The sequence below is a fragment of the Anas acuta genome, chromosome 13, assembly GCF_963932015.1.
Source record: "Anas acuta chromosome 13, bAnaAcu1.1, whole genome shotgun sequence".
Taxonomy (NCBI): Eukaryota; Metazoa; Chordata; class Aves; order Anseriformes; family Anatidae; genus Anas; species Anas acuta.
Window position 1 is genome coordinate 252,371 of NC_088991.1, and position 12,457 is coordinate 264,827.

The 12,457-nt window shown below is 34.4% G+C and overlaps 1 protein-coding gene across 1 annotated transcript in view; it reads left to right on the forward strand.

Moving 5' to 3' along the window:
- SMARCA1 (SNF2 related chromatin remodeling ATPase 1) overlaps positions 1–12,457 on the forward strand; it is a 33,185-nt gene that overhangs the window by 16,117 nt on the left and 4,611 nt on the right. Inside the window, exons 15-23 of the mRNA XM_068696694.1 lie at positions 859–1,007; positions 1,617–1,736; positions 2,930–3,040; positions 3,243–3,356; positions 3,742–3,864; positions 5,349–5,481; positions 6,419–6,537; positions 6,752–6,964; positions 11,844–11,954. Of these exons, the coding sequence (XP_068552795.1) occupies positions 859–1,007; positions 1,617–1,736; positions 2,930–3,040; positions 3,243–3,356; positions 3,742–3,864; positions 5,349–5,481; positions 6,419–6,537; positions 6,752–6,964; positions 11,844–11,954 (1,193 nt within the window). The remainder of the gene's footprint in view (positions 1–858; positions 1,008–1,616; positions 1,737–2,929; positions 3,041–3,242; positions 3,357–3,741; positions 3,865–5,348; positions 5,482–6,418; positions 6,538–6,751; positions 6,965–11,843; positions 11,955–12,457) is intronic.

Sequence of the window (12,457 nt, forward strand, 5' to 3'; positions counted from 1 at the left end):
CTAAAGCATCTTAAATTATAATGTATAAGTTATTCAGTTGTTCAGCTTAATTTTTGAAAGAATTATTATCCTGAGTGATGTGGGCTTAGATTCAAAGTAAGACTCTAAATGAAGAAAGTACTGCTGAAGTAGGTATTACTTTTTCTTGTGACAGTTAAAAAGAGGAGAAAAAAGCTATCTTCCATGAAAGATAATTATATAGGAGTGCTTTTTACTACATCTGAATTTTCTGAACATTAAAACTGCTTTGTGTGGCTGTGTTTAGAAGCTCTGGGAAGAATAGTTTGTCAAAACCTGAAGCTATCTATCTAAGTTTTTGTAGGTTCTGAGACATATGACTTTTTTTTTTTTTTTTTTTTTTTTCTCTGAGAGTGGTCTACTTAATGGATAATTGTCAAAATTGTGATGGTCTATGAAGATGAGACAGGATTGGTGGAATTTTTGGACAGGAATTAGAGTTCTGGGGAAAATGAAAGTATTCAGAAATGCATTGAGATCAGTAAAGTGAGCGTTAAAAAATCTTCAATACTTCTAATGATTATGATATCTTGTCACTTTTCATCTTGAAATAGGATTTTAATCTTGAGTCCAGCTGACTTTGCAAAAAAAAAAATCTTAAATATAAAATTGGATTATCTTCATGTGAAACAAATTCTTTGTTATGTCTTGTACCGCAGTCATTTTTTGTATTTACCTTGAAGTTCCAGTTTGTTTATTTTCAGTTTGAGTGAAGAGTAGTTTGTTCCTATAGTTGATTTTTGCTTGCTGTTCTGCTGGTGGACTCAAAAAATCCACTGTTTGCATGTTCATACTGGAAGTTTTGTATTACAACTTTCAACATACTTTTTCTAATTCCAGGAAGACTCATAGACCAACAGTCTAACAAACTGGCAAAAGATGAAATGCTGCAGATGATCCGGCATGGAGCTACACATGTTTTTGCATCTAAGGACAGTGAGCTAACAGAAGAAGACATAACCACTATCTTAGAAAGAGGTGAAAAGAAGGTTAGAGAGCAGTTTTGTATAGAATTTGTGCTTTGTCAAACATTAAACATAGATATGCAAAATACATTTTATAGAAGAAGACAAGAACACTTTAATTATTATGTAAATCTGTTTTATATGCCCACATATTACTTTACTCTTCATAAATATTTCAAACCTTATGAAAGCCTAGAAGGAGTAGGAGTAGTGAGTTGTAATTACTTTCACTAGTTCAAACTAAGTGCATTGTATCTTAAGCATTGTTTATTTCTTGAACTCTTAGAAACATGTAAATTTTATGCCAACAATTCTAATAGGCACGAAATCTTTATAGAATTTTATTAGGGAATTGGTAGCTGTGGAAAAAATGAAGTGCTGGGCACAAATTTCATTTAATCTAAAAGTTATATAGTTGTAGGGCTACATCACACCATTAATAAACAGTATAATGGGAAGCCTTAGTTTGTTCAAAATTGGAAAGCACAGTGGGCAAATCCTGCTTAATAAGAAAAATGTAAGTAAAGTTTTAAAGCAGAAAACAACATGAAATACATTTAATGATGAAAGCTGTTTTTTTTTGCAGAAAACATAGAACAGCTTGAGTAAGCCTAAAAATGTCTCTTATTTCAGACAGCTGAAATGAATGAACGATTGCAGAAAATGGGGGAAAGCTCTTTAAGAAACTTCACTATGGACACAGAGATGAGCTTATACAACTTTGAAGGTGAAGATTATAGAGAAAAACAGAAGGTAATTTTTTTAAAGAGAAGCATTGGAGATGTTAGAGGTGTAAGTATACAGGCTATGCTAGCAATGTTATAGCTGCAAAGGTTATGGTAGTGAAGAGGGACCTGAAGAATTCACTTAGGTCTGTACTACCATTGGGATTGTTAATTTGTGTTAAACGAGCTTTCAGGCCCGTCCTGTTTTTCTTAATGGGAAAGTCTGATAAAATCGCTCAAATTTTATCCTTTCTGCAGCAAAAAGACTACTCTGCATCCTGTATTGTTTTACTGCCATGTAACAAAAGAAAAAATCCGGTTTAGAATTTTGTGTGTGGATTTTTTTCTGCAGTGAAGGTTTTAGTTGTAAACATCCATGCGAAGTTTTTTTGCAGTTATTTAGCTAAATGTAGAAAGAACATCCAAATGAAGAAAATGAAGAAGTATTAATCATGGTCCCACGATGTTACTTCTGTCTCTTTGCATTAGATATGGGACGTAAGATTTCCTTAAGGTTTTATCTAGAATTAATTATATGAACTCTTTACATGTTAACTACACGATGCACTTCTGATGCAGGTTTCTTAGCAATTTTGAAGAAACACTTAGAAAAATAAAATATTTTGTGAGAATAGAATGGGTGTGTGTATATATGTAAATAAGAACTGTTCATCTTGATAAGCTGCCTTTTTGTAAGGATTTTAATATAGCATTGCCTTGAAATATGCTTTAAGTTTAACTGAAGTCCTTTTGTAAGAGAACTCACTCCTGTCTAATGTTTTTTTACCAATGTTATAGCTTCTGCAGAGCTTATAAATATCACAGTACATTTGTATCATTTTATCATCATAGATAATAGAATTTAAAGCCCAAGTCCATAGACCTTCAATGGTATTTGAGCAGATGGAAACAATCTCACTCAGGTGACTGAAGTCAGTAGATTACTGTAAAGATCACTGTAAGGGTGTCTAGTCATGCCACTGCAAGACTACAGCCTTCCTTTACTGGTGTATTATTTTTTATGTGCTTAAATACATGTTATAATTAACTATAACTTCTGGCTTATTTTTGAGCTCCGATTTATTATCTGTACTGTTGAGCACAAGCACCAGACTTTGTGTGAAAAAATACTTGTTTGGCAGTGCCACGCTAGACATGATTTTGTGACTTGAGAAAAGAATACAGTTAGTTTAATACATTGTTCTTCAATCCTGTGTGTAGCTGAGCATGATGGAATGGATAGAGCCTCCAAAACGAGAGCGCAAAGCTAATTATGCAGTTGATGCTTATTTCAGAGAAGCCCTACGTGTTAGTGAACCAAAAGTCCCAAAGGTAAGATGTTGGCAACAATGGTCTTCATGTTGTGTTTTTGCTCTTCTGCTCTCCCATGTTGCATCCCCTGCTCTCACCCTATTCTGGTAATAGAATTAATGTACTTGTAAAGTGATATGCTGTCAATACTGCTGATTTATGGCAGTTTAAATGCATGGAAGTCAAACTTACATTATGTTAATATACCCATGTATTTTTGAAGGCTCCACGACCTCCAAAACAGCCAAATATTCAGGATTTCCAATTTTTTCCACCACGATTGTTTGAACTTCTGGAAAAAGAAATTCTATATTACCGTAAAACTATAGGATATAAGGTAATGTTTTTTTTTCCCCTTCAGAGAAGTGAAGTGTGTGTGAAGTGAACCATTTTTGACCTTATATTAGTGACTTAATGACAATCTTTAATCCATCACCTTATCTTGAAGGATAATGTTTTTAAATTTTGCAATAGTTTTGTATAAAAATATTTGTGTAACTCTTTTTTTTTGTTTTGTTTTTGTTATGGTTTCATTTCTTTAGAGTAGCCCAGGGTTGGGATGCTTTTTGTTTTGTTTTGTTCTGTGACAACAAATGCTTAGTAGGTGTGGGCTATGTCATTCGTGTGAAATTTAACATGTACTTCTAGATTGTAAAGCAAGGTCCATGGAAAAGTGTCTTTAACATTGCAGCACTTTTGCTTACTGATACCTCTGATCTTAGGTACCCAGGAACCCTGACCTCCCGAATGCAGCCCAGGTACAAAAAGAAGAACAAAAGAAGATAGATGATTCTATGCCTCTGACTCCTGAAGAAACTGAAGAGAAAGAAAAGCTACTAACACAGGTAAAATAATAGGTCAAGTATTTCACTGTGTATTTTTACTAGTATGGAATGTAAATGTGTAGCACTAATGTTTGCATGTATGCACAGGAAAGCTATATCAATGTTATAGAGATGTAAGCATGCAAGATGTAATGATTTGTGCTTGTTTTTTGGTTGAGACCCCTTTCCTGGCCTTGACTAAGTTTGTCTTAGTCAGCTAAAACATGTTCTTTGGATGTCTGCAATGTTTTTGAGGCCTAGACTTGTACAGTGAATCCACTACCCAGCAATGCATGTAGAAATCTAGTCAGTGACTTACTTGTATGTGCATTTGTCTACTGAGTTTATCAGACAAGACTGAAATCAGAGAAGGCAAGCTTCCATTACCATATGTTTTTTACACAGCTGTATAAGGTGGCATGTCACATCCATTAATTCTGTCCCAGTTTGGTTCAGCATGTTCCTTTTCTACTGGGACTGTCTCCATGTCACTAGCTAGTTTATTGACTACTTGGGACTATTATCCTGCTCCCTAGGGTCATTAAAAGTTAATTGTTCAAGAGAAAGGCGTGTCTTGATGTACTGAGATTTTCTAGATTCAGAAAATTTTCTTAAGGAAGCAGGTTAGTATTCCTAGCCCTGCAAGGTCCCAATTTGACTATTAACCTCACCTGTTTATAGAAGAGGACATACTTCAGCTTTTGATGGTATGCATGTCTGTTGATGTCTAGAAATAAATATTTGTGTATGTTGAACTTGTAAAGATGCAATCTAATTGAGAAGTCATCTTACTCATCTGGAGAACTGGCAAAGTTCCTTGTAGATGTGACTTTTGTTGTTTTTTCTTGATGCTTTCTCCTTTCACTAACTTTAAAATGTAGTGCCATGTTCTTGGGTCATGTTTCCATGCATTGTATCTCACTTAACTGTTGTTCAGTTCTGGATTAATTTCTTCAGCACACACTAAACTTCTTATTTGACAGTGCTATGGAGTTTCCATTTGATTGCATCTTTTTGGACTAGAGATTGTTTCTTGATATATTTAAGCTTTCATCCACCTGTTTGGTTGGTTCAAGGTTTGTATGGGTACTAAGTAGCAGCTATTGCTTTAGATACTTGAAATATTTGAAGAACTTGTAACAACACTCCTCCTGGAGCTTCCTGTATTCCAAAGACTTTTTGTTGCTTAAATAAAATTACAGTAACCTGTCAGTGAGACTTTCTTTGGAGAAATAATTCATAAAAGATTTAAAAAGGAGGCAAAGTAAAAAGCTCTTACTAATGCATGTGGAGTCATGCAAGAAAATAACTCTTTAGACTTCTAATGACTCAGTAATAAGCCCTGAATAATAGAAGTTACGGAAATGCTGAAAGACCATTATCCACTCTAATTATGTGACATTGCAGAGGCATTGGCAGTTGTAGCAAATGATACATAAGACAAAATTTTGCAAAATGTTTCCTTTCTACTTAGTAATAGCTTCCTGATCTCTTGGTGCTTACAGGGTTTTACAAACTGGAATAAAAGGGATTTTAATCAGTTTATTAAAGCTAATGAGAAATACGGTCGTGATGATATAGATAATATTGCCCGTGAGGTGGAAGGAAAGTCACCCGAGGAGGTCATTGAGTATTCAGGTCTGTATCTATTTCAAAATACGTTTCTTAGTCGTGTCGAATAACCATTGTTTTTTGCTACGTGTTCTTCTACAAAATGTAGAATTTGGATGTGTATAGGAAGAATATTGTAGTTCTTCTCTGCAGATTTAATTGTGTTAAAGGTTAGGTTTGCAGCACAAACATGTCTTGAGCTATCCTTTTTCCTCAGCTGAAATTTAGAACACGTTGTAGTTGATTTACATTGACACGGTGGTCTTGTAGAGTCATGAAGTTGCATTATAGTGCCAACATAATTCTTTATAGGTTTATATACTGTTCTAGCTAGTGCGCTGTGTCTTTGTCTTTGGTATTTGCACAACACTTTTTAATTTGTTCAGAATTCTTCCTGTTTCATCCTTATGTTTAATTTTCCTAAAATCCTTCATAAAATGTAACCTTGTGATGTTTTGTGTGTTAGCTTAAAAAAAGAACAGCTCATCAAGAGCTCTGTATAAAGTGCTGAATTTACATCTTTTAACCAACCCAAAGAATCAGGAGAAGCCACACATTACTATCTTTTTTATAAGTCATGAACTAAGTTCCTGTTGACTTTAGAAATAGCGAGTAAAAATTGACATGAATAAGAATGTTGAAACAAGTTAGCAGCATTAAACCATAGTTATAACTAACTACCTTTAAAAGTAATTTTTCCCAGTTTTACTTAACTCCAGCAATTTATATTGGATATAAACAGTCCTATACTTGTTACTTAGCTGTTGCTTATAGTTAACTTAAAGACAGTGAATGAAGATCTGTGCAAGCTTCCTTTGCTAGCACAGTAAAAGAGAAAGTATTACTGAATCTTTAAGGTTTTGTGGATCTACAAACTGTATTACATTTTCTTGCTTGAGTGCTTTAGTTGACTAAAGGTGAAACAGTAAAGGAAAAGATCTTATTTTACAAATTTTGTTTTTAGCTGTTTTCTGGGAACGTTGCAATGAACTACAGGACATTGAGAGGATTATGGCTCAAATTGAACGAGGAGAGGCAAGAATTCAGCGGAGGATCAGTATCAAGAAAGCCCTTGATGCCAAAGTAATCACTGCAGGATTTTTAAATTTTTTTTTAGGGTGACTGCTTCTTGCTAACTCTGTGGTTACAGGTAGATGTAATCTCTTACATCCCTTCAGAAAGGGAACAGTTGGGGATGGAAATTCTATTTTTATGTGTCAGTATTCCACATGAATACGTAATAAATCCATGATGTAGCACTGTGTGTTTAATATCAATATTTTTGCTTTGCATTCAGATTGCACGGTATAAAGCACCTTTCCATCAGTTGCGTATTCAGTATGGAACAAACAAAGGGAAAAATTACACAGAAGAAGAAGACAGATTTCTGATATGCATGTTACACAAGATGGGCTTTGACAAAGAAAACGTGTATGAAGAACTACGGCAGTGTGTGCGCAATGCTCCTCAGTTCAGATTTGACTGGTTTATCAAATCTAGAACTGCAATGGTAGGTATCAGCTACATGGACCAAGTAGGTATCTGAAGAATTTTGTTACTTTTAAGCCCTATTACATAATCTGGATTTGTGCCAAAATACTGGAAAGTAAGAAATAAGTGCCGGAAAAATAATTTTGGCTTTCATTCTCAAAAATAATTTCAGCTTTCATTCTCATTCTTTATTTTTAATAAAACTACCTATTCCCTTAGTACAACAAACAACACAGTACAGCTGAAACAAACAGAGTAGAAAACTTGCCAAGTTGAAGTTGTGTGTTACCCAAAGGGATTAATGCAGAAATAAACTAGCCTTACAAATGTTACTTTTATTGCAAACTGAAAGTTTTAACAGTATTTCCTAGAATGTGACTGCTCTTCAGAATTTTTGGACTAAATGACTCAAAACATTTTAATTATATACTTGGAGGAAAGAACAGATTTTCTAATATTCCTGCTTAATTTCTAAAAGCATGAGAAAATTTTCAGAGATTCATGTGAGTTAATCATCGAAGCTATTGGTTTAAAATGAACTTTGTAGTTTTGAATAAAGACTATTGTATTTAAGTGCATTTTTTTACTTAGTTTTCTGCTGATTTTGTTTATACTCAGAAAAATAACTTGGCTAGGTAGTAAGTTGACTAATACTCTGATTTTTAGCTGTATTTTTTCCTTTTTCTGGAGAGCAGAGGCATTCTTTTTTAATTTAGGTATTAAGTAACAGAACATAATACTATTGGGAGTGTTGGTGGCTGCAAATAATAAGCTATGTAGGCACTAGCCTCTGAGTATGGGATGCTTCTAAGGAAACTTAGTTCAGACTTGGAATCTTTGGTCAAATTTTAAGTTCCGATTAAATTCCTTCTTACAGATAAAATGTATAAGTTTGTATCTTATTTAAAGGCCACATGTATGTGCAATTTGAATGTGAATGTATTTATAAGGGGAACATGTACTTCCCAGTTTTTCTTATAATACCTGGAATGATCTAATCTTACTCACTTTCAAGAGTAAGAGAAGAAACACCTATTTTTTGGTTTGACTGAACACAAAACCATATGTGCACGGCTGACAAAATACTGGAGCACCCTGTCCCTTCCACAACAAGTATCTCATAGATACTTCCCATTGCCTTGTAAGCAAACTTCTTACTAAATGATATGTTGTGGTCACGTAACTTTCATGCCATTTCGTATATAAATCTGCATTTTTGGATAGTTCAGTAGCTGCAGAGCCACTGTGCATTACTTTTCACTCGTTGCTTTCCAACATTAGTGTATGTTCATAAAATGTTCTTTGTTAAAAATAATTGAAGACTTTTCTTGCTGAAATGTCTGTTTGAATAGATACTGGATTTAAAATTGTGACCATAAAAACCTCTCCAATATTAACTTTAGTTACTTTTAAGTTGTCTTTGGAGGGATCTGCTTAAGGAAATACATGTAATATAAATTAGTACTGGAAATTAAAAATACAGCTCAACATTTAAGATTAATTGATGTTTTTAAGTCAGAGGTAGACTTAAATCTTCTAAGTCTTCTCTCAAATTATTATGTTCCTTTAAAAAAAATATTTTTAAAGGAGAAAGGAATAATTTTCTAAAGTGTGGAACCATGTTCTGTGGTATCTAATGCTGAATTGGAGAGACTGGGTGGAAATACAGTGAATTTTGGCTTATTTTCTCAAAAGTCTACCTGTTAATACTATTTTTCTACTGTTATGTTGCTGAAATAACGGTATGAAAATACAAAGGTAAAGTGATCTTTCATTTCATGTATGCATTAATTTTCGTAATTGTTACAAATGGTCATGATATGTATGGTTTAAACTGCCCGTAACTGATATACTTTATGCATACAAATACCATGGTATTTCTGGGGAGTATTCATTTCTGTGAGTCTATTTTGCACTGGCTTGATGCTTTGTATGATGAAAAGTGTTGGAAAGTCATTTGATTATGAGAATAATGCACTAAGTATAAACAGAAATCTTTATAAAGATTTATATATTAAGTTCAGTGAAAGTGGATAAAACACCTTCTTAGAACAGTGAAGTTCATGTGACCTCAAAATTACCTTTCATTACATTCAAACTCATGAAAGGATAGAAAGGGCAGTGTAATTCTGGCAAGTACTTGTTACTGGGCTCTCAGACTTTGTGTTCAACTAACCACTAGATGTCTCTTGAATTCCGTATAAGAAGCTTATTTACCTTCCATCTTCTTATTTCAGTTTCTTTTCCTCCTGAAGGTTTCTCTTTGGAAAACAAAGATTCTGCTTCAGTGATTTATTATAACATTAACAGTTTTTTAACCCAAAATGTAAATTTTCAGAACTTGAGTGCCTAAAACTATGATTTTTTTAAACTATGCACCAAAGCTTAATTTTATGGGTTAGTAATTATTCTTTTATTTCTGTCCATGCAGAAAGAATGCAGAATATCATGGCAGTAGTGAATCACATATCTGTTTTCTGGGCATAATTTATGTACGTTCTTTTACCTTTCTGTAACCCTAGCCAGTGTAAGAAACGATTATGTAAATACAGGAATGTACAGGCCTGTTGACAGAGCTTCAGACTTCTACTTTCTCCATCAAGCCACCATCTATGCCTTCGGTCATGCAGAAGGTGATGGTTCAGTGCTCCCATCTTATTTATTGCAATACTAGTCTTTATAACTATGAAGTGGAGAGCAAAGTACATCTCATCTCTTTCAATCCTAAGGAGAAAAGTATCAGCCATACTGAATGAAATTGCAACTGTAAAGGTGCAGGGCATTTTAAACTTGAAGTGTATTTTTATAGTACTGAAATGAGATGGATCAGTCCATACAGAAATTTCAGGAGTTCAGGGCAGAATTTATAATGCAGATTCTCTTTGTAACAGTAGGTGAAGCAGAAACCTGTGTGCATACTACATGCTACTGTCAACTGCTTCTGTGATTCTCCTGAGAAAGTTGTTTTTGAGTCCATCCTCTGCATGTTCTGGAGTAGCAGTCTGGAAAGACTAAATGTCAACCTGAACACTTGATTATAGTAAACATATGCATCTATGCAAGTGTTTTTTTTCCTTTTAAATACGAGAACTTTTCTCAGTGCTGTAGGCAAATGTCAGAGGTTATTTCTTGGCACATTTCTGATAACTGTTTGTCTTGAATTTAACACCAAGTAATTTCTCTTACACTCAGGAAGGTTGAACTGCTTGCTTTTGTGGACCAGATTGTCATCAGTCTCTGCCTACAGCTCCTTTGTCTTTGAGTGTAACATGCACAAATTCAAATGATGGAAAATGCTTCTGACATACTGGCAATCATTCTTCTGCTTCTGCCTCTTTTCAATCATCTCTATTGATTTGTGAAGTGTTCTGGGACAGATCTCTGTTCTGTGTTTGGGGATGCAATACATTTTGGGATGGCTTGCACCCAAGTTTTTTCAAACTTGTTGCCTTTTTATCTGAATGCTGTTGTTTGCATGAAATTTGAGGGGTTTTATTGGTTGACATGAGAATATATTTATGGTTGTGGTTGGGGGGTTTGGGGTTACTTTTACATGGATGTGGCAGAAATGACTGTAAAACTACGTGCATGGGACTGGAACCGTTCCAGCAGGGAGTTGTAAAGAAAAATTTCCTGAATATTTCTCTTTGCTTATAAGAAAGGTTGAAGGATTCTGTGTTCATTCTGGATTGTGCAGCTTTCATCCAAGGCCTTGCAGCCCCATTTGTAGAGGAATCTGTGGCACCTTGAGAACTTAAGGAAAATAGTTAGTCTTAGGACATGAACTTCTCCAAAATGAGTCATATGCTTGTCTGTTTAAGAACGATCAGGATCAAGAAAGCATGCATGATGGCTGAGGCAGTGTACAGGTTACAGATACTAAGAAAATGGAGACTGACTCCTGGGCAAAAAGGTCACCTGTTCACTTCATGGTGAATAGACCAGTTGTAGGTTGAGCTTTATGCTACTAGGCAATTTTTGGGTAGCTTATAGATCACATTTTTTTTCACTTAGTTTAATAGATAAGATGTTCTTTTCCAACTTTTTTCATCAGAAGAAACCTTCCTGCCTTGTGCTAGAAAGAGAAGCCCATGGAATTGCTGTTTTAAACATACTTAAAACAATAATAATAATAGAAATAAGTACATATTCGGTATTTGGTAAGAGATCTATTTTTCTAGATGGGATACAGGAATCAAATGATTTCTGCTACCAAGCCAACTCTTATTAAGTACAATGGAAGTATTGTGACAATTGTACTGGAAATATTTTTTAATGTATAAATGACATTTTTGTTATTTAATCTTGAACATTTTCAGATGACTTGGAAGTTTTAATGCTTAAAAGTATTTAAGGCCTCCTATCTTTTTGGTGCTTTTTGACTGAAGGTACATACAACAGTGTGTTCAAGGCTTAAAACTGGATAGATTTTTGCCAGTTGAGAACTTAAAGTGTCTTACTTCGTCACAAAATGTCTGTGTGCCACCGCAAAATATTGCTGAAGATAGCTTTGATTTCTTCCTGCTTTAAATATGTACCTGAAGACCCCTCTTCCTAAAATCTGGCATAGTATGCTGGCAGCAGGATATTATTTGCTTCACATAAACATGACGAAAGATTGCATCAGTCTTTAGGAACATCAGCTTGGAAGATATAGGCAGTCCTGAAAACTGTCAGGAAGCTGACTATTTCAGTAAATATCTTAGCTTTCTCTCCTTATAGAAAAGGTTGCACTAAGATAAAGACGGATGTGCAATAACAAAGTTCATCTTACCAGTCTGGGTATTGAACACTTCTGGAAAAACTGAGTATTTTGGAATTCAAGTTTGTTTTTTTTTTTTTGTAAATGACAGAGTTTGTATGATGCATATAATATTTGTTGTTCTCTGTTTCCTCAGGAGTTTCAGAGACGCTGTAATACTCTCATATCATTAATAGAAAAAGAGAATATGGAAATTGAGGAAAAAGAACGAGCTGAAAAGAAGAAAAGAGGATCAAAAGTCACATCGGTATGTTGAGCAGCACTTTATTTCCGGGGGGTAGAATTCAATTATATTTTTGTTAGGAAACGAAAAAGAAGGTAATTATAACTGTTTAAATATAAACCATTAGTTGAGAGATTAAACAAATATCTGTCTATTCGCAGCTCTCCTAGATTCTATGCAGTTGTTCCCAATTCACAATATTTTGGGTCCTTACTTATTTTTTTTGAGAAGAGGCTTTAGTGCAAGTATCTAAGGCACTTTTAAAGAAAACATAGCTATTCTTCTTTCTGCCTACATGTTTACGTGATGTGTTGACTTCAATCTAAAATTGTTGTTACTCCACTACGTGCTAGTTTCTGGAGGAAGAAGTAAGGAGTGCTCCTTTTATCTTAAATATTTGTCACTTTTACAACAGCAAAACTCTAAATAAATCAAAGTCCTGATCTTCTCATCCCATTCATGATGTGCATAGTACTTGTACCATTGAGACCACGTAATGCAGAACATCAAGAAAGCAAAAAGGGTAG